Source organism: Myxocyprinus asiaticus, chromosome 49, assembly GCF_019703515.2.
Source record: "Myxocyprinus asiaticus isolate MX2 ecotype Aquarium Trade chromosome 49, UBuf_Myxa_2, whole genome shotgun sequence".
NCBI lineage: Eukaryota > Metazoa > Chordata > Actinopteri > Cypriniformes > Catostomidae > Myxocyprinus > Myxocyprinus asiaticus.
Genome location: NC_059392.1, coordinates 5,637,025 through 5,659,408, shown reverse-complemented (window position 1 = coordinate 5,659,408; position 22,384 = coordinate 5,637,025). Strand labels below are relative to the sequence as shown.

At 35.9% G+C, this 22,384-nt stretch overlaps 2 protein-coding genes across 2 annotated transcripts; both read right to left on the bottom strand.

Annotated features, from left to right (window-relative positions):
• Window positions 1–1,738: 1,738 nt before the first annotated feature.
• mstna (myostatin a) lies at window positions 1,739–6,225 on the bottom strand. Its single transcript, XM_051693553.1, has 3 exons — window positions 5,823–6,225; window positions 3,536–3,906; window positions 1,739–2,808 (listed from the first exon to the last, which is right to left on the bottom strand). Exons 1-3 carry the CDS (start codon window positions 6,175–6,177, stop codon window positions 2,440–2,442), a joined length of 1,095 nt encoding a protein of 364 aa, XP_051549513.1. The 5' UTR covers window positions 6,178–6,225; the 3' UTR covers window positions 1,739–2,439.
• A 2,459-nt stretch (window positions 6,226–8,684) lies between these two features.
• ftcd (formimidoyltransferase cyclodeaminase) lies at window positions 8,685–22,046 on the bottom strand. The gene is made up of 14 exons (XM_051694110.1): window positions 21,918–22,046; window positions 20,644–20,827; window positions 20,385–20,513; window positions 20,180–20,268; window positions 19,725–19,904; window positions 19,318–19,455; window positions 17,188–17,319; window positions 17,034–17,095; window positions 16,733–16,862; window positions 14,778–14,939; window positions 12,617–12,660; window positions 11,928–12,066; window positions 9,026–9,121; window positions 8,685–8,827 (listed from the first exon to the last, which is right to left on the bottom strand). Exons 1-14 carry the CDS (start codon window positions 21,969–21,971, stop codon window positions 8,744–8,746), a joined length of 1,623 nt encoding a protein of 540 aa, XP_051550070.1. The 5' UTR covers window positions 21,972–22,046; the 3' UTR covers window positions 8,685–8,743.
• Between the last annotated feature and the right edge of the window lie 338 nt (window positions 22,047–22,384).

Here is a 22,384-nt window from a genome sequence, read left to right as displayed (position 1 = left end):
ATAAATTATTTGTGTTAACTACTCTATTTTATACAAACCCTAATCCTATATTGAAGATAAATCAGTTTTACTGATTAATCGATGCTGATAGTTGCTTTTTGGATCTATCGGTTATCAGCAAAAATAGATGCCAAATTAGTTGCCAATAGTTTTTGTGTGTGTGTGTTCCTCTGTTTAATAATAATAATAAAAAAACACTTATCTGGTGAAAGACAGTATATATCTATATACAAAAATTATTGTTATTGGCAATATATATATATATATATATATATATATATATATATATATATATATATATATATATATAATAATACACACACACACACACACACTATATTAGGGCTGTAAATAAATTTAAAATTTGTAATCAAATTAATTACATGACATGCTGATGTATTAATCCAATTAATCACATATGTGAATATTTGCTGAGAAAGGCCCCCAAATAAAGATAAATCAATAGAAATAGTACATAATGATTCAAATAATTATAAATAAATATAATAAATATTATAATTCAGACATTCAGATTGAAATATATTGCATTATTGTGGCAGACGAGTAAAGCAATGATTTGAAAAAACAAAAATTACAAAAAGTCAATATATTGTTGGTTTGAATCCTGCAGTTGACAGCAATACATTTTTTAAATTGAGTTTGTTAATGTGTTCTGTTCTCAGAGGACGTGTTCTTTTGTTCCGTCCGCACTATTTTTAGTTGTCGGTCAATGTACATATACATCAGATGGACACTTTTAAAGCGTCTACCTTGTTTACAGCATCAAAAACGCTGCATATTTAACACTGCAATTTGCACGTTATTCTTTGTCCAGATGTCAAGAACGCATTCTGTGTCAACAATAATTCATTGACTGTGCTGATTGCGAGGTTTGTTGAGGTGCACTGACTGCCCCCCGCTGATGCGGTTTCTAAAAACACAAAGTTATATGTACTTCAAGCTTTTAACACCTTATGTTCTATCAACAGACTTCATTTACTAGTTAAATTGAAAGCCCTAATACAGTAATTCATATTTAATGTCTGGGTTGTATTTTCTTTTATTGTGCATAGTTTTGTTCATAATATTTAAGGACGAGGGCATGTCAGCAACACCTGTTTGTTTTGGGATCTGTCCAATTTGGCTAGCTTCTACTAAGTGACAGATTAATTTGCATCAAAATACTGTAAAGTCCGAGTGTACGTATTGCCTTTGACACCAACAATGAAAGATATGGGAAGCATTTTCTCCTCCCTTTTAAGAGTTGCTAAGCATATTTATTTTGCTATCCATATAGAAGTTGTTGCTGTTGCCCTCAAGACTTGTTTTTCATTTCTTTACACCTGACAATACATTATAATTACTTAAACTGATGATAATTGATGTTAAACTGTCATGAATTATGTTATGCAACTGTTTAATCATGCAGCAATGCAAATCAGGACATTTCTGTGTGCACTCATTGTCCTCAGTTTGGGGACAAACTTTGAATGTTTTTGCCTCAAGGGGCCCAACTGCAGGGGGCCCTCCAGAGAACAAAATAATGACAGAGAGGGAAGTTAAACGGCCCTGGAATATGGGTGTTTTGGTTTTAAGAGTCATAATGTGATCCACATGCTTGGAACAGTGTCAGCGGTGTCACTCTGTTAAGGGTTATGGAAGGACAGCTTTGAAGAGGTCCTTTCAGGACACACGAAATCAACTCATCAGAAATATTAGTAACAGTCATTTTATTTGGTACAACAACTTGAGATCAAAACTACACCCCAACAATATGATTCTGAACAGTAACCTACAGTAACTCTAAATAACTGAAAATTCCATATTTTTCAAAATAAAAACTCAATCTGTCACTGAAAAATGACTATATCCATTTTTTGCCTAAGACATTGTACAGAGCAACTATTGAAAACATTGGCAATTTAAACCTAATTAAAAAATAGTTTTTATTTAAAAGTCCACATTATTTGTCAACTACCCATATGCTGATTTGGACTGATTGTAGAATTACTAAAGTCATGTGGGTGTGAGTGGTTCGGATGTCATGTTGAGCGAGTTTCTGGGTCAGTATTCCTGTTTTTGGGTCACTGGGGGAATAAGCGACTCAACTGTACAGCCTTTTGTTCGACATTAAAACTGAAAAGTTCTTTCTGAAATTTTACATTCTGGTAAACCCCATCAGGTCATCCAAACGCTCAAATACATTTACAGAGGAAGCATTTATACCTTCATAAACAAAGAAACCCTTGTCACCTCCTTGTCTTTGTGTGTAACAGTTGATGAGAACAAAGTAAAAGAAATTGCCTTAGCTGATTTGTTGGGATTGGTTTAGCAGGAACTATTTTGTCAGGGACAAGGTAAAGGTTACATTCAATTTCCTCTGGTCCAGAGCGATTAGGGCTTGCTGTCTTAGTGACTCGAGAAGCCCTTTTTAGGGGTTCAAGAGCATCCACAGAGGTCTACCACCATTGAGGGGATTTTTCCGTAAATTATTTGCTCACGGTCATTGAAATACAGCATATTTATGGGTGACATCTTGGTGGGTGTGCAGCAAGGACCGGCACTGCCACGTGGGTTGGCCTTGTTCACGATGTGACTGTGGGGATACTTCTGTACGCATTCGCCAGAACAGTAATTGGCCTTGTATCGCTTGGGCGCAATTATCCAGTCCCAACCGAAGTCCTCAAAGTCGACGGTGAGCGGATATCGACAGCACCGAGACTCGGTCGAATGCTCGTCGCAGTCGAGGCCAGTGTCCCGTCTCGACCGCTTGCTGGTGTCCGATATTTTGACCTCTAAGAACGGTTGCTGAAAAGGATGGACAAATGAATAATAAGTTAAAGGAATAGTTCACCCAAAAATATTTTATTGTTTTGGCATATTTGGCATGAGTGAATAATATGGTCTGACAACTTGTAATATTTCGTAAAAGATGGCAAAATCATAAGATATCGCATGACTTGACTTGTACGAAAAGGTACAACTTTTATTCCAATAGAGTCTAACCAATCAACAAACAGAATTTAAAATCAATAAAATACAGGCATCAAATTCTAGCTAGCTTTTTATCGATCTATCCAATTTAGCTATTTTAACATCATTTTAAGGAGGTCTAGAGTTTGGGTAAAGGGTTAGACTTAATGGTTAGCTTTAGGTTTGGGTTAGGAAAAATCGCAAAAGCATTATTTTATTCAGTTTTCTCTATGGAAGTAAAAGTCGTATGTTTTTGGATGAGCCAACTCAAATTAATTTGTACTATTAAACCATCTCGTACTATTATTATGGCCTTTCAAGAGACCAGGCAGGATCAGAACGAAGTCGTTATTCACTCTCAAATCAAATGGAATCATTAATAAAGCAATTCAATCAAATATGGCGACTACAATGAAAACAGCAAACCTCATTGCTTTTCATTGTGCCCAATGACCAAACATGCAACATTAAGTTATGACATTTGATCATGCATTTTAAAAGCTAATTGTATTTTGTAGCAAGCATTACCTATGTACCCATGCATGCACAGGCAAATACTCACCAGTCCTTCTTCTCCCGATTCTGCTGAGGTTACAGCCAGATCATTTCCATTTGAGTCAAAGGCCTTGATTTCTATCCCAAAGTTGCTCTCTGGCTGTTTGAGCCACAACTGCAACAACTGTTTCATGTCGATGTGCTGCCAAGAGTTTGTCTGGGCATTCACGTCGATTTTTTGTGCACGTATTCTTGAGCGAATGTTGCCTTCAGAAGAGAGCCTCAGACGGGATATCTGAATGAAGACTGTGGTCGGTTCCTCAGCTGGTCTGAGGTAGATCCAGAGCTGGGCCTTCATGATGCTGTCAGGTAGAATTTTTGGGCTCAGGGAGAACATGCAACATTTGGGCATTCCCTCAACTTGGGTGATGGCTTGAGCTGGAAAAGTGAAGATTGCTTAGAATATAGACCATTTTTCCCTTTACAAAAATGTACCTCTCAAATACAATAATCAGGGGCCAAGCCCCGAAGGTAGTATCAAAATTGTTTGTTAGAAGCAGCATCAAATTTGCTTGAACAACCTGTAATGGTTGTGGGTCAACGTTGAAACAAATTTCTTGCACGCTAAAAGGGGTGTTATAAATAGCCCCCTGACAAAGTTTGGGGTCTCTAGGCCAAAATCTGTAGGGCCAACTTTTCAAAAATGCACTTTTTTTTCTAACTTTTGACCAATTGGCCAAGAAATAAAATACATTTTTCTCTAATTTCTTTCCTCATGCTAATTGTAATGGATCCCTTATGTCTTGGATTGTGACACTTATTGTTTTTTTTTTGCTACTTCTCCTACAAACGTTGTCTGATTCGCCCAAAAATTGGCTCAGGTGACCTCCAGAACGAACCATAAAAAAATGATTATAAAGAATTTAGATTTTTACCTTTGTTGAAAAGTTACAGCAGCGCAAAATTAACTATGTCGATGTGAAACAGGAAGTGAGGCTGTAACTCGGCAATGCTTTGTTCTATCGAAACAAATCTTAGTATGGTTCGTTTGGAACATGATCTGAAGGTACTCTATATGACAAGTATGGCCACCTATGTGTCAAGAAATCTCAAAAATACCTATTTTGCCCATTACTTATGAACAGTTTTGCATAAAATCATGAGGTTGGTTTCTACGCATTCCTAGAGTCGTAAGGATTTCAGTGATATCAGTTTTTCTGATATCCATATTGCTTCAATGGTCAACAGCATTTTACATTTGTTTATCAAGTGATGTATCAACTAAAAGCTTTGTCGGATTTAAAAGAAAATTTGTATTCATCATCAGCATCATGGACTGAGGGTCTCTGAGCATTTTGGAGACAGCGCCACCTATAGTTCAAAAGATAACTAACCAAAACTTTTATGTGCTGACTCTTAACTTGGCATGTTCTTTGCCATTGTTGAGACGTGTCAACTTAATGGTGCAGTGTGTACATTTTTGGACTACAACCTCAAAGGTTAGGTGGTTGAATCCCACAAAGGATAGTTTTTAAAATTGTATTTCAGTTCACCGTTGAGTCGTTACATTGGGCTTATTACAAAATAGGCCGTACTTCACTGCATAATTCCTGATTCAATCCAAAACCACTTAGCTCGAACAAAAACATTTTCTAAGCAATCATTTTGCACTCTCAACTTGGTATCTCCATTTGGTGACTTTCAATTTTGTGGCCTTTTGGTGCAGTGTATTGCACACTGGACTGGGGATCAGTAAGGTACAGGTTCGAACCCTACTTGGGGTGTGTTTTCAATGTACAGTACATCATATCCACTCTCTAGGTGCTATGGTTCAAATGTGGCCATTTTGTTGCTTGGCCCTGTAATTGCTATTGTGGCTATATTGACTACAGTTATTGTTATTGTTACTGTAACTGTAAAATCATAAAATGGCAACACTTTACAAAAAGGTTGTATTAGTTAACATAAACTAACAAAGAACAATACATGCACCATGCAGGAGATGTAGCTGTACCTGTATATGTATATGTCAAGAATTGTCTTTATTTGTCTCTTAATCCTAAGTAATTTTAAGAGAGACATCCGAGAGTAGATACTTAAATCAAATGTAACTGAGATCTTGACTAACTCTCTTGAGCTTTTAAAGAACAACCTCTGAGCAATACAATTTTACTCCAGGGGCCCTTATGTTATGCATGCCAAACATGCTTTGTATGTTGTCTCTCAGTGCACAGCTCAGCATAAAACATGTGTTGTTGTTTTTGGATGTCTTTCAACAACAGCTGAATGAATGAACCTGCCAGTCAGTTCATAGTAGAGTATATCAGAGAGAAAATATCTTGCAGTATACTTACGTTCTGTGGCCATAGTGATGATAGTTTCACTGCTACCTTGCTCTTCATCCTCACTAATGCCTCCGTTTTGGTCGTATTGATCAAGGAGCTCCTGCAATGGAGGTGCTTTGGGTAAGAGCAGCTTCACGGTGTCTCTGCTGATGTTCGGAGCCTGTTCCAAACGCAGAATGCTCAAAATCTGAGATTTTATGGAGTGCAAACGCATGAGTTTACTCTGCTGTCTGAACTGACAGGTCGTGCACTGGCCGTTCTCCTCTCCAGATGTCATAAATGTTTGCGATGTTGTTGTTGTACTCAAGCTCTGGCTGTTTGAACCCAACACACTCCAAAGACTCAGATAAAGAATGACAAACATGTTATTTCTGCTACGTCTTTGGAAACGTTTTGGAAATCGATGGCACCTTTATGCACACTCTCCAAACAGCACTGGACAAATGTACAGCCCCCCAGGCAGTTTTATACTTAAGGGTCCCTGCTGTTAGATATCTTATGATTGGTTGATTTGATAAGAATGAGTCCAGTTGAGATACTGTAGGACAGAGTTCTGCAGTTTTCAGGGATTTTGAAATCTGTAGTTTTGGAAAGCTTTTCAGAGGCCTTTTCAGTAGTACATACCAGACATTTACATTATCATGTAAGTGCCTTAAATATCACATGAAACATGATGCTGTCTAGTTGTTAAGGTGTCTGAGTGGTTATTAGTTGTTGTGATGCAGTTGCTAGGGTCTTCTGGGTGGTTGCTAAGGTGTTGCTATGGTATGTGCTTGCTAAAGTGTTCTGAGTGAGTTTTAGTTGTTGCTATGAGGTTGCTAGGGTTATCTGGTTGGTTTCTAGAGTGATTCTGTTGGTTGCTAATGTGTTCTACGTGATGTTTTGCAGGTGATACAGTGTGCAGTTGCTTGGGTTATCTTGGTGGTTGCTAGGGAGTTGCTGTTTGGTTGCTATGATGTTCTGAGTGATTTTTAGTGTGTTGCTATGAGGTTGCTTGGGTTATCTGGGTGGTTACTAGAGTAATTATGTTGGTTGCTAATGTGTTCTAAGTGATTTTTTTGCAAGTGATACAGTATGCAGTTCCTTGGGTTATCTTGGTGGTTGCTAGGGAGTTGCTGTTTGGTTGCAATGCTGTTCTGAGTCATTTTTTGTGTGTTGCTATGAGGTCACTAGGGTCTTTTGGATGGTTGTGATGTGGTTGCTAATGTGTTCTGAATGATTTTTAACATATTGCTGTGTGGTTGCTTGGGTCTTCTGTGTGGTTACTTGGGTGTTGCTGTTTGATTGCTAAGGTGTTCTGAGTGATTTTTAGCATGTTGCTATGTATGGTGCTCTAGCTGTGTTCTAGGGCATTGATTGGATTGTTGTTGAGGTGGTTGCTAGGTTTTCTGAGAGCCTTTTAACATGTTGCTGTGCAGTTGCTAGGTGGTGTTCTGGATGGTTGCTAGATGGTTGCTTGGGTCTTCTGGGTGGTTGTAGCATGTTGCTATGTGGTTGCCAGGGTCCTCTGGGTGGTTACTAGGGTAATGCTGTTTGGTTGCTAAGGTGTTCTGAGTGATCTAAGTGTTTGCTAAGACACTGAGTAGTGGTGTTCTGGATAGTTGCTAAGGTTTTCTGAGTGATTTTTAGCATGTTGCTATGTAGTTGCTAGGGTGCTCTAGGTATTTTCTCTGGGACACTGATTTGATTGTTTTGAGGTAGTTGCTAGGTGTTCTGAGTGGTTTATAATATGTTACTGTGCAGTTGCTAGGTAGTGTTCTGGATGGTTGCTAAGTTCTTCTGGGTTGTTTGTAGCATGTTGCTAAGTGGTTGCTAGGGTTTTCTGGGTTGTTTGTAGCATGTTGCTATGTGGTTGCTGGGGTGCTCTAGGTGTTTGCTAAGGTGTTGATAGGATTATATATTATAACAAACCCCTAACCCTAAGTATGAGCAATAATAAATGTAATGCTTGCTTAGATGATTATTAAATACCTGATCCCATCCTAAAATTGCAATACTATTATTATGACGTACATTTAAACACAATAACTTCTTTAAAAGATATGGAATCAGGAAAATGATATGAAAATGGATCCACAAATATGTAGTGGTAATCAGGCTCTCTTCTCTCTCAAAGACTGCGGCTGCAGAATGGATCATTATGCTTTGGTGTTTCTAGAATATGCAGCCAAGATTTAAAAACATTATTGCTACAGCTGTTCTGCTTTCTTTTCTCAGCAGTGCAGCTTTTATAGATGAATAAATAACAACAAATGATTGCTGAACAAAGGGAATGGGATACTGAGGATCCAATCTGTTACAGCTCCACCTGCTGGTGGAGTCTCAAGCATTTAAGCGTTGGAAGCGTTTAAGCAGCAATTAATATATTATAGCGATTTTTTCATGGAAAGGTATGCATACATTTTTACTACTCCCTGAAATATATCAAATAAGTGTTCTGAGATATCTCACCCGTGTCTGTGACAGCTCTAGACTCTGTAAACAGCAAACAAAAATGTGTCAATAATTTTGCACGTTCTCATAGTATTGCAGTTGCAGCGAATTATTGAGGCTTAGTGCCATTTTTATGCCATATTGTTCATAACAGTTGTCAGTTGAGGGCGCTATAATGCTGCTGTTGTTTTTGACAACCTTTTCTGCTCGTGTTGGTCTCAGTAAAGCTTATTTGGTATCTTTAGAGTGCAGGATTTTGGGGGGGAAGGGGCGTGGCTAATCCAACGGCTCAACTGACTGTTTATGGAAATTCTAGAACGGCTAAAATTGCTTACAGCACCTATAAAATATTAAATATTTTGATTCATATATTTACATGCATGATGTGGTAAATAACCTGGAAAAAAACTTCCTTTTTAAAAAAAAACTGCACATCAGTGTGTTTGTAATTCAGTGTCTTTATTTGATCTGCTGTGAGTTAGAGTCCGTCTGTGACATCATTTCCTGTTGTCTGCAGTCTTCAGCACTGTGTTGGCATTCTCCGTGGCCTCCTTCAACAGCGCAGACACTCGCACTTCAGTCTGTAAACCAACAAACCACAAAAATCACACAAAAAGCACCATGATCATGGAACAATTCAGATGGGCTATCACTTGACATTAATGAGTTCCTTAAAACAAGTTTCATATCACTTAATGTGTGCTTTCTTAAATTTGTGGCAGAAAAGCAATACTGGGAATCTTAACATTAAAACAATACTTTTGGTTGTTTTTACTCACGGCAGCCCTGAATGAAGCGTCAGTGATATCCTTCAGGTTAATAATGACGTTGTAGTAAGCTCCATATACTGCAGTTTCCAAAGCTTTAGCTGCTACCTGCATAGCAGAAGAATCTAAATGCAGGTTTCCATTTTTGTCCTTTTCTAATGTAGAAGTCAGGCATATTTGGTCATATCAGGGTTTCTACTTGTCAAAAGTGGTTGGTTTGGAAGGATAGCTGTTATATCTTGTATAGAGTAGAATTTAATATAATTCTGTGGTGGAAAGGATGTTTCTTTTCATTTTTGAAAGAAAATGGCTGACTCCTTTGCCTTGCTAATTTCATAGCTAACATATTATGCATCCTGAATACACACAAATAAATTAGATCTTTACACTTTTTGCATTATTTTGCAATATTACAGCTTGATTGGAAATTACGTCCAGTAAAAATATTCTGCTCACAAATGAAAATCATCTTGATTGGAGCATCTCAAGCATGCTTTTTACTGACACTTTTGTCGACTTGGTAAATAAGTACACTAAATTTCGTTTGGTGTGGTGGAAATGACACCACAACTGCGGGACTGTCGTACACCTTTTTATTTTTTATTTTTGTCGTACAGTAAATATAGCAGAAAAGATGATGTGCTTTCTAAACTGAATAAGTTAAAGCACGAACTTGAAAATATTAAGTCAATTCTACTTTCTACTCAATTCAAACATGTAAAAATTAATGCTCTAGCTTATAAGTAAATATTATTCATGATTGTTTTTTAATCTTTACAATGTATAATCATGTCACAATCCTAAAGTTGAAAACCTTGTTACATTAACTCACTAATTTGAGTAAATTTCACAGGTAAATAAAATAAGCAAATTCTACCTAACTTTTCGAATTTGGTGTTCCCAGCATGGACATGGCTTGAATAATTAATTAGCTTGCATGGTTTCACTGTTTGCAAGTTTATTAACACCATTTGTATTGTTGATTTTGTCATTACACTTGGTAACTTCTTGTTTTGTGAAGTCTGAAGTTCATTTTCTACTCAAAATTACCCATTTATGATCAAAAAAATTAACTGTTGATTGTTACCGTCATCTTGTTTTGCGCACCAAGTGTTGAGGTCTGCGTGCGCAACCTTGAATCTTGTTTGTATCACTAGTAATGCATTGTGATGTTGTCCAATAGACTATATAGCATACATTAAGCTTCCCTGTGAAAGGCTTCCATATGTTATGTGTTACATAATTAAACGTGTTTATAAGGAAGGTTCAAAATGTAAAATGTTCCAGTAAAATGTTCATTTAAATTTTACAAAATGTATTTAAGTACCATGTATATCAGATTTGTAAGTAAGTTACAGTATTAATTACTCACTCGCTTTAATTAAAGGGCCTATTTACACTTGCCCACTGCATGCGTTTTTACTGGTCGGATTGCTTTTCGATTGAAAAAGCTCATTCCATTTACACTTGGCCACATCACAGTGTCTCCACAAAACAGATATAAATCTGATCTTCAATTCTCGAGCTCTATATGCAAATAAAACAAAGTTCACATCTGTGATTATGCTAATTCTAGGCAGTGAATTAAAAGATGTGCTTTGTTATTTGATTTCAAGTAAATTTGCCCAGCGCGCGTGTCTGTGTATGGGCGATCATCAGCGATCTGCATCAAATAAATGAGGAAAAACGTTCAATCTGTCCTACAACATGGATTTCTTTGTTATTATTTACTGTGCGATGCAAGGCCAATGCAAATATTCAGTGACAGCTGTTATGTTTTGCATTTTTCCTGTGCTGATGTAGCGCTGGTTGGGTGGGGTAAAGTTTACATATGTGACTTGAACAGCCAGATGCATTTACACTTGACCAGTTTCGCCTGGAATGCATCTCAAACCACCTCCTGAAGTGGTTTGAGCGATCAGATTGCAATCGGTCTTAAATGCGTTTCAGAGGGCATTTACTCCTGGTCTTTTCATGATCGGATAGCCATCCGATCAGTGAAATTGCATGAAGTGGCCAAGTGTAAACAGGCCCAATATTATATCATTAAGTTAAGTCGATTTTATTTAATTTTACAGCAGTAAAATGTACTTAGAAATAACTGGGTGCAAAAATGTGCAAAATACAAATGAAGTAAATCTTGTCATTTTTCACATAATAAATATTGAAAGGTTTATGTTTATTTCACTCTTTGTTTTAGATTATCATAGTTTCAGACATGTAATAATTTATATTTTTATAATGCATATTTTATAGTTTAATATTAGAAGTCAGGAACAAGTCTAAATCAGTAAAATCTATACATATAAATCATTTGAAAAGTACCAGAAATAAATTATGAAGGCTTGGTAAAAAGTTTCCAAGTAAGTTTTAATAAAACCTTCATAAAAAATAAAAAAATTAAAAAAATAAATAAAAAAAATCTATTTGTTTTTATAAAACAAAAAAAGTACCAGAATTTGAAGAAACACCCAAATAGGAATATTTTTACTTTTAAAGTTATAAGCCATTTATATAATATAATACCATCATATGTATCTATCTAGGAGAAAATAAGTATTATAACAATATTTTTAACAGTATATATACCATAAAATATTATGAAAGTAAGAATTATAAATACATTTTTGTATTATTATTGTATTGTATTAGTGCATTTAAAATAATATAAATATTATATTAATAATGTATTTTTATGTAATACAAATTTATATTTAACAAAAATATATAATTATATTATCTTATATTTTGGAATTTAAAGAGTAACTTTTAAATAGAAACACTAGTTCAAGAATTGCTTTACATAAAAGTAAAAAAATTAATAAAAAATCTACTGAAAATACATATATTGTAAAGACAAACAAGGTAGAAAAAAATCTGCACTTTTTCCATATTCAAGAATTCTCACTCTCACCTGTATGTCTGATTTACAGGCCACATTTCCGTACTGTGCCATCTTTTTAAGTGAGGGCCAAAGCATGTTTATTCTCTCTGCCAGGGACAGAGGAACGACCACCGCCTTCTTCAAACCCTCTTGCATGGCTTCCTCCCTCCTGTTTAATAACACAGAAACAGAGCATGTTTAGTCCAGAAAACACTTTCCCTCTGTGGTTGATCTTGGATTTAAATTAGCTCACGGTACTTTTAGCCAGATGTGGGGTTTTTGGCATCAGCTGTAATTTTGCAAGTGCAAATGTGTGTTTTTGCCAATGCTGTTATGAACTGATGCATTCTGTAATAGGGATGTGCAAAACTACATATTTAATTGACTAGTCAGTTGTTGGAGGATGACTAGTAAATCATCATGGCCCAGTTCTATTCTGTAACTAACTTTCACAAGGGAGGATGTTTGCCTTGAAGGCAGGCTGAATGGTTATGCATGTGTGTGTGTTTTGTCAGTCAGGCCAGTCTCTGCAAATACATGCAAAGTCTTTGCCAGGTCTTTCCTATTTCTCTTTGTGTTGCATAAATAACATAAATAAAGACCCGAAAACCGGTTTTATATGATACAGGATGTTCCTTAATGTTCCTTTGACATTTATGGTCTCCAGTCTGATGGATAGAAAACGTTGCATGACAACACATGCACTGGATAAACCATACCTTTTAATTTCATCTGGCGTGCCTTTAGGCAGTTTCAGGGCAGCCTGAAATAATAGAAATGGCAGCTGTTAACAAACCTTTCCAGGTAAAAATGATCAAACAATTAATGCAACAATGCACAGCTGTGTTGGGAATTCAGTTTTGAAACTAGCTTAGCAAGCTACAAGCTACTAAATTAAAGTAGTTAATCTACAGTCAAGCTACTCATTTAAAAAGCAGTTAGCGACACTGCAAGGTACTAACAAAAAAGTAGCTAACGACTTTGAAGCTATTTACATGGGCAGTATCTTTTTTTAATATACTGTGTAGCTATTAAAATTAGATACTATATAATTTAATCAGAACCAAAAGAGTTTTTCAATGATTTCTTTTTTAAAAACAGCTATGCTTCGCTATGCTTTGCCAAAAGTAGCTTGTTGGCTTATTCAATGTCCATTGATGATTATATATTTTCTAACCATTTTCTTCAGAAATATCCCATCTTATCCATTAAGGGAAAACATGTTATAATATCACACAAATATTTTGTGCACCCCATGTTTCATTTTGCTTGAAATTGCCATGATGTTTCTTAACTGACAGTTTTTGCATTGTCCGTTTTTGAAGTGAGTGGGTCTTAAGTTCAAAAATAATGAATACAAAATGTATAATATTTTATTTATTTTAAATTCTAAATACTTCAGAAAAACAGCATTTTTTTAGACTGAGTTTGACATTTTAATAAAGAAAATATCTTATTTTACTCATGTCCACAAAAGTTGGTGTATCCCAAAACCATGTGACCAGCATCATGTGATGTCATTTTCCTCTGTGGGGGACATTTTGAACACAAAATGGGTAGTCTTTTTTTTTTTTTTTTTAGTATTTTAACTACAATAGCATATTGTCAAGGAATATTTTAATTGACCGTCGACTATGTTGGGTACATTGTTATGGTTTGCAATATTTTTATGATTTTAACTAAAATATATATTCAAATTTGCGGTTAACCTGTTCAAGAAAATGACATGTGGTTGGCCAGGCACGGCTTACCATTGAAATTATGAGTCAAAATGGGGGAATTGTCAACAATGTTACCGTAAAATATGTTACCCTATAGGGCCAATTCTTGTGTAACATAGTTGACGTGACCCTACTGTGTCTACTGATGGTAATTAATTATTGTCCATAGATCATTTTTTTTTGTCAATTTAAGCCTGTATGTGTCAGAGGACACTGAGGGTGTGTGTACCGTGCATGTGTGTACGTACATGTGTGTGAATCATGATGATTACGGATTAAGGGACATTTCATTGATTCTACAAAATTAACTAGATATTGTTCCTTCGCAAGTTAAAACAGAGATCTTCGTATGTAAATGGTATCATTGTATTTTGTGAAAAATGCAGGATATTGCTTTTTCAATAATTATACTTTCACTGTCAACTATGTTACACCTGATTTTGTTACATTTCAATTAATAAGAATGCTGCTTTTGATATCCTTCCAGGTATATGTTACATCCACAAAGGTTAGAGTTTTGCATAACATCTATTAAAACTACCAAAATTATATTTAAGGCAGATTTATGATAAAAAAATGATACTGTCTCTAGTGACCATTCTGAAAATATCACATGAATATCTGGAAAAACATACAATTCTTAAAATTATTTTAAAAGAATTACTGCACATATGGCAGAATAGACAAAAGAACCCTGAATTATGCGTGTTACTTGAAGTGTAGCATTTAATGGCATGCAGTTTGTCCGTAGTTGACAAACTCACTAGGGAAAACGTCCTTTCCCTTATAATATCATAAAGGTGTTTAATGCTTAAGCTCTGCAACTAGTAGATATGTTAAATTGAAGAAATAATATTAACTTGTTTTATTGAGAAAGCACTTTGTTTTTCTACTTTTTTGTTAACATGAAATGTACCCCCAATTATAGAATGAGCCTGTTACAGAAAAAGCTAATTTTGAAAACAGCTGAGCTTCTATCACACTACTAAAAAAATTTAGTTAAGTTAGTAATGGTACAACTTTAAGTTAGTTACTCCCCAAAAATAGTATAGTCATGTAACATTTTTTTTATATATAACAATTTTTTGTAGTTGGTGCATTCTACGATGCTACACAAGTGCTGTATTTATGATTGCTATTCAAGTGTGTGGTCATGTACCATGTAGCTGTTAAAGGCTGTTGAATCAGCATCCACTTTGAACAATAAGTCATTCATGGCTTCATGAAATGGAGGGATGAGTCTTCTCATCTCCGCATCCAGAGATTCAAACTGCCTCTTCCCATATGTCATTTGACCGACCATACAGCCCAGGGCTGCACCCTGGCAATGATGGATGTACGGAAATTGGAAAAAGAGAGACAAAAATGTAAATTTTTACGTTTTAATTCAGTTGTCGCTAAATATTCATTTTGACAAAAGTCATTGACCATACTAGAAATCTTAGGGTATGGCAAGCCGAATTGACTTTTAACCATTCACAGGATATGCATTGTTGATATCAACAATTTAATTTTCACTCGTTAAATTCTAAGACTTTATATCTGGAATGGAATTACTACTAGTAAAAGTGCTACTTTTTGGTATCAGTAATGAAATTTTCACTAGTAGAAATGTTAATTCTTTATATGACAAAAATGACATAATCACTCGCAGAATTACACATTCTTGATATCAAAAATTTAATTTCAACTATAGGAAAAACTGTAATTCTTGATATCTGTAACTGCATTTTACTAGTAGAATTTCACAATGATCTGTCATCCATTTCTATTGAAAAAGCAATTACGGATATCTAAAATTTCTTATTAGTTGAAATTCCAATTTCACAGCAATGCACTCCTTTCTAGTAAAATTATAATTTTTATATCAATAATTAAATTGTTACTAGTGCAAATTCCATTCTTGATATCAAGAACTGAATTGCAACAAGTAAAAATGCTAATTTTTGATTTTGTTTTTCACTAGTGGCAATGTTAATTTCTGATATCAGTAATGTGACTGTAACTAGTCAAAAAGTCTTTTTAGATATCTTTAATTACTATCCAATTTATTGATATCCGAAATCCATTTCCAGATATCTGAAATACAAAATCTAACATGTTTAAATACATTTACACCGATCAAAAATTTGCATTTTCACGAGTTGTAATTACATTTTTGATATCAGGAATGGACATTTGAACTAGTAACCATGTAATTATTGATATCAAAAATCATCAGTTTTACTAGTAAGAAGTGCATTGCTGATATACGAAATTAGAATTTCAACTAGTAAGAAATGAATTGAAAAATATCAAGAATTAATTGAATTAATTAATTGATATTACTAGTGCAAAAGTAATATCAAAAATTAGCATTTTCACTAGTAGTAATTACATTCCTGTTATAGAGAACTTTGCATTTTAACTAGTGAAAATGTAATTGTTGATATCAACAATTCATATCCTGTGAATGATTAAATGTAAATTTGGCTTGCCATACTTAGGGGCCGTTTCGTCCAAATGCGTTCTTACACTAAGTTGGATGCAGCAGGACAAACAAAACACAGGTGTGTCGAGATGCTTTTTTAAAATTTGCCGTTCTTTCTTTTTCCACCAGACTAGCCATTGAATTAGCCACGGCCACTCTTTCCGAAACTGCGGACTCCAAAGGCACGCGCACACAAATAAACACACACTAGAGACCTTTGTGTTGGAGCAGATGAGGGGGGAGTGTGCCCCTGATCGTTTTGCGAGAGCAGGACACTGTGCCGGCACTTAAATGAGCATACATTGGCTGACCTTATTGGGTCACAATGATTGACAGGCAGAAAGTCTTTTGACTGGCTAAATGATGGATCTAACATCTTTTCCCCACTGTTTACCCAGCCTAGGGCTGTTACAGTGACAGTTTTGATATTTCATGTCATCTATTTCAGTGATATTTGACAGGTAATAGAGGCGTTATAGAGATGCAACGCACCTGTGTGAGGACTGAAAATTGTGAGATGTGGCGCAATGGTCAAAGAAGTCAGTCTAGCACATGTTGGAATACAACAACAGTGGAAAAACTGTGCAGATGGATGCAAAAACACGTTCGGTGTGAACGGCCCCTTGAAGGTTAGAATTCACTACCATGGCAGCAATTGCTGCTGAAACGGAGCCGCCACCAGGTGCTGCTGTTCTGGCCCCCACACTTTGTACAAACTTCTGCAGAGACAGAGAAGCAAGCCACCCATCGTCCTGATTGGCTTGCACCATATACCTAAACTCAGCATCGACCAATCAGATAACAGTGCTTCTGTGAATAATCACTGAACAGCCAATCACAAAATATTTTTAACATAAATGGATAGAATATCAGCAATCTGCATCAGCAGAATATGTTTTCTGCTCCATTTGCTCAGTTTAGGGCTTAGGTGGTCTTAGGACTTACTCTATAATTCTCTCCTTTGGTATGAATGGGCCCAAGGAGTCAAGCCCCAGTTTACTAATAACCTGGTGGGAAAACATACAGTAGGAATGACATGAGAGAAGGACCTTTGATTTGCTACCACGTTCATCATTTCACCTTATTGATTTTAACCCACCAGTCTGATTTTGTGCTCCTCTTCTACAACAAAAAGCTCCTCTGTCTTGATGTAGAAGTCAGCACAGTCCAGCATTGCCTTCAGGGGAATCAAACCCACGATCTGAGACCCCACCACTGGCAGGTTCAAATCCTGGACAGAGAAACAGCTAGCATGAGTATGAATCGGATTCTCATCTGATTCATGCAAAAAAGATTCTGATTCAGAATAGGAATAAGGTATCAGATTTATCCACTGATTCAGAATAGAGCGAGAAATTGGTTCCTATGTAGACCCACATAATATTGTTCTCACAACTTTGATGCTGCCTCTTAAACGAAGCTATTTTGATTCTGATTCTAAACAACTATTCTGATGCTGCTGCCTCTAATATGAACAATTTTAATGCTGCCTCTAACATAAACAACTTTGATTCTGCCTCTAAACAAACAAGTCTTATGCTGCCTCTAAAATTAACAGTTCTTATGCTACCTCTAAACAAACAACTCTGATGCTTCCTATAATATGAACAATTCTGATGCTGCTACTAACATAAACAACTTTGATGCTACCTCTAAACAAACAATTCTGATGCTGCCTCTAAACAAACAATTGTGATGTTGCCTCTAATATGAACAATTTCAATGCTGCCTCTAATACAATTTGATGCTGCCTTTTAAACAAACACCTTTGATGCTGCCTGTAACAATTCTGATGCTACCTCTAACATCAACAATTTTAATGCTGCCTGTAATATCAGCAATTTTGATGATGTCTCTAAACAAACAATTCTGATGCTCATTCTAACACAATTTGATGCTGCCTTTTAAACAAACACCTTTGATGGTGCCTGTAATATTAAACATTCTGATGCTGCCTCTAAACAAACAATTACAGTATGATGCTGCCTAGCTATAATGTGACAGTTTCAAATGCTGCGTCTTAAACAATTCTGATGCTGCATGGCTATTATGTGAACAATGTAAATGCTGTCTCTAAACAAACAATTCTGATGCTGTCTCTAACACAAACAATTTTAATGCTGTCTCTAAACAAACAATTCTGATGCTGCCTCTAATACAGTTTGATGCTTCCTTTTAAACAAACACCTTTAATGCTGCCTGTAATATTAACAGTTCTGTTGCTGTCCCTAAACAAAAAATTCTGATGCTGCCTACGAAATGAACAATTTTGTTGCTGCCTCTTAAACAAACAACTTTGATGCTGCCTCTTAAACAAACAACTTTCATGCTGCCTTTTAAACAAAACAATTTTCATTCTTCTTCTAAATAAACAGTTTTAATGCTGCCTATAATATGAATGTTTTCAATGCTGACTCTTAAACAAACAAATTTTGATACTGCCTCTAACCAGACAATTCTGATGCTGCCTGGCTATAAAGTGACAAATTTCAATGCTGCCTCTTAAACAAAACAATTTTGATTCTGCATCTAAACAAACAATTCTGATGCTTCCAATAATATGAACGATTTCAATGCTGCCTCGTAAACAAACAACTTTGATTCTGCTTCTAAACAAACAATTCTGATGCTGCCTGGCTATAATGTGAACAATTTCAATGCTGCCTCTTAAACAAACAACTTTGATGCTGCCTATGAAATGTAGAATTTTGATGCTACCACTTAAACAAACAACTTTAATGCTGCCTCTTAAACAAAACAATTTTGATTCTGCTTTTAAACAAACAATTCTAAATGCTTCCTATAATATGAACGATTTCAATGCTGCCTCTTAAACAAACAGCTTTGATGTTGCTTCTAACAAACAATTCTGATGCTTCCTATAATGTGAACAATTTCAGTGCTACCTCTTAAACAAACAACTTTGATGCTGCCTCTAAAACAATTCTGATGCTACCTCTAATATGAACAATTTGAATGTTGCTAGTTCAAATATTAAAGTGAATTAAACGCATGTGTGATTCAGAGTCCCCCAGCCACTGGGGGTTGCATCAGAAAGGGCATTCGGCATAAAAAAATCTGTGCCAAGTCAAATATGCGGATCACGGATGGTCTGCTGTGGCGACCCCTAACGGGAGCAGCCGAAAGAAGAAATGCATGTTTGATTCATCTGTTTCAGATTAGAATTTGCTTCTGCTCTGCAGTGTAAACAAGAGTAAGGTGAGCTCACTTTGGCATCCCTACAGATTTCCTCATATACAGTGTGAAGGGATGTCAGCTCAAAGTCCAGGATGTTGGTTGAGACCTGAGCCAGGTTGGATTCTTCCAGGTACCATCCCATTCCTTGAACTTTTTTCAGAAGCCCAGGCTGGAGAACAAACATTCACACCGGCATCAACAGAAAGAAGGAAAGAGAGAATTGTAATTAGGTTTGTCTTTAATTATCAGATTGCCTGTGTATTGAAGAGCAAGATTCTCATGTTATCGAAGTATTGACAAGCATACTGAAAACCTAGACAGAACAAAACCCTTTGATATTGACAGACGCCAACAACAGATATCAAAGGATCTTATCAACACAAAAAAGGTTTGTAGGTAAACATTAGTTAAGAATTTGGAACGAATTGCATAACATACCTGATCTTTGCCCCGGCCCTGTTCTCTTATATCCAGTGCAATTCTGTGAGCCTGTTCCTTTGTACTCAACAAATTTACGTTATAGGCGATGAGAAACTTACGGGCGCCGGTAACCGTGGCACCCCAAGAGGGGACAAAGATGGCGGGGCCATAGTCAGGGGACCATTCACTCTTTTTCAACTGAAAGAGAGAAGAAAAAAGCAAGAAAAGGTTGTTTGTTAACCATACTAAATACAAAAATGGAAGGTGCTTTTCCATTTTCATGTAAATCTGGTGTAAATTTGAATATCTGCATTTATAGCACTTTCGTATTCTGCTCTCTTTCCACTGAAGTGAGGTTATAAAAATTAGGTCACTGAGTTTAGGTCAAAGATATGATGTCAAAGATATGAAGTCATCGATGTAAAGTCACATAAAGAAGTCTCATAGGTGAGGTTTCAGAAGTAAGATCTTACCTTCTCCGGCAATGCCTCATACTCCCCTGCACGGACAGAGGGAAGTGACCTTCTGCTCTCTTTTCTAGCCGCCTCTCCGTAGAGATAGACTACCAAGAAAGAAGGATGGAATTGAAGCAATTCTCAAATCAAGACTGCAGCATAGCTTGAAATCAACTCTCCAGTTTAGGTAACAAAGCATGACATTTGCCTGTACTTACAGTACCTGGCACATGCAGGATTTCAGACAATCTTTGGCCAAATTCATTGGCACATTGTACACACTCCTCCATGGTGACATTCTGCACTGGTATGAAGGGACACACGTCCATAGCACCTGTCCGAGGGTGCTCACCTGTTCAAAAAAAAAAAAAACTACTGTAACTAAATACTAATTACAATATCTTTATGTCTAATGCTTTGTCTAACTTTGGTTCCATAACTGTACAACAGTTTTTCCAATGCTGAAACACTAACAGTTGTACCTGAGTGTTTGGTCATGTCTATAAGTTTAAACGCAACCCGAGCAGCGTTCAGTGCCCCTTCAATGACTGCCTCAGGTGGGCCGACAAATGTGTACACTGTCCTGTTTGTCGAGGAGCCTGGATCGACGTCAAGCAAGCTGCAGCCGTCCGTGGAAGAGATGGCATCGGCAATGGCATCAATTACCTGGAAATCAGACATTGGTTAAAATACCCTTGTTTATTAATGCAAAACCAATAGAAGACACTGTACTATACATGGAAAGATAAAGTGTTTAGTTTAATGCTGGTGTTTTCTTTCCTTTTACACATTTTGTACAATTTCCTCACTCAAATTTAAAGTCGGATGTCATGACATTAATGACTTCTGGAATAATGGTTGGAAATTATAGTTATGGAAAGGACATTTTTAACGTTTTTGAAATAGAAATAGCAGACTCCTTTGTAAGTATGTAAATACACACATATAAATCATATTTAAAAAATTTTTATAACGTAAACAGTAAAACCTGTACAAAGAAGGCCTGGTAAAAAAGTTTCCAAATCAGTGTAGTGTAGTAAATCTGTTAGATATGAAATATCTACAATAAATATCTTTATATATACTTTTATATTTATTTTAGTTCTGGTGTCAACAAAAATAAAATATATATAATAAACTGAAACAAACAAAATGTTATATTATATTATATTGCCTAATTTGTCCCTTTCACCTCATTATTAGGTTAAAAATATATTTCGGGTTCAATGCAAGTTAAGCTCAATTGACAGCATTTGTGGCATAATGTTGAGTACCATAAAAATGTATTTTGACTTACAATAGAAATGAATGGGGCCAATCTGTAAATGTTGCCACAAGATGTGAAGATAAGTGATTAGAATCACTTACTATCTTTTTCTGTGTAAAGTAATATTCAGTTTTACAACTTCATTGACAACGTAACGCGTAAACCCTATAACCCTAAAACGACTGTAAAAATTACGATTTAAACAACTTTACAGCACAAATCATATATGAGTTTTAACAGAAGAATTAATGTAAGTTCTTTTATAAAATCATTAGCTTCACATTTCTGCCTTTAAACCCTCCAAAAATGGTCCCCATTCACTTCCATTGAAAGAGAGACGAGTCAAAATTACAGTAGTTTTAGTGGTAATCAACATTATGCCACAAATGCTGTTGATTGAGCTTAACTTGTATTGAACCTGGAATATTCCTTTAAGAAAAATTCCAAAACATTCTTTTTATCATTAATTCCCATCCCTGTGTGTCTTACCTCCTTGTTACGCCCCTCTGAGAAATTGGGTACACACTCCACCAGCTTTGCCATGACAGCAAGAGAACACAAGCTTTCTTTACACACACCCGTCTATACTGACTCCCCCAGGTACCAAAAGTGGAACTTTTAAAGCGTCCCATTTGGTGATCGTTCCTCTAGAATAATTAACCTGCCCTATGGACTGGATCTAGGTCAGTTGACAATGATTCTCATGCCTTCTGAAATAAACATCTAGACTCCCACTATTTTGGAGTTTCTTTTTTTTTTTTTTTTTTTTTTTTTTTGTCAACCATTGGTCAGACTTTTGGAAAAATGTTGGGGGGTTTATGGGCATTTCTTTTTAATACAGCATTTCTATGAGACCAAGATGTCTACTGTACATCTTCTGATTTTGGATAGCTATTGTTCTGGGCTGGGTTTATGGATTGTTTGTATATGTTCCATTAAAATTATGTTAGAGATAA

Excerpts from the sequence above, each read along its gene's own strand:
- mstna (XM_051693553.1), bottom strand. The coding sequence starts at position 6,177 with ATGTTTGTCATTCTTTATCTGAGTCTTTGGAGTGTGTTGGGTTCAAAC. Across the intron at positions 3,907-5,822 it reads CATCACTATGGCCACAGAAC|CTCAAGCCATCACCCAAGTT; the intron begins GTAAGTATACTG and ends TCACTTTTCCAG. Across the intron at positions 2,809-3,535 it reads AATCGGGAGAAGAAGGACTG|CAACCGTTCTTAGAGGTCAA; the intron begins GTGAGTATTTGC and ends CATCCTTTTCAG.
- ftcd (XM_051694110.1), bottom strand. The coding sequence starts at position 21,971 with ATGGCAAAGCTGGTGGAGTGTGTACCCAATTTCTCAGAGGGGCGTAAC. Across the intron at positions 17,096-17,187 it reads AGGAGCACAAAATCAGACTG|GTTATTAGTAAACTGGGGCT; the intron begins GTGGGTTAAAAT and ends TTTTCCCACCAG. Across the intron at positions 12,661-14,777 it reads CAGCCTTTAACAGCTACATG|GCTGCCCTGAAACTGCCTAA; the intron begins GTACATGACCAC and ends CTATTATTTCAG.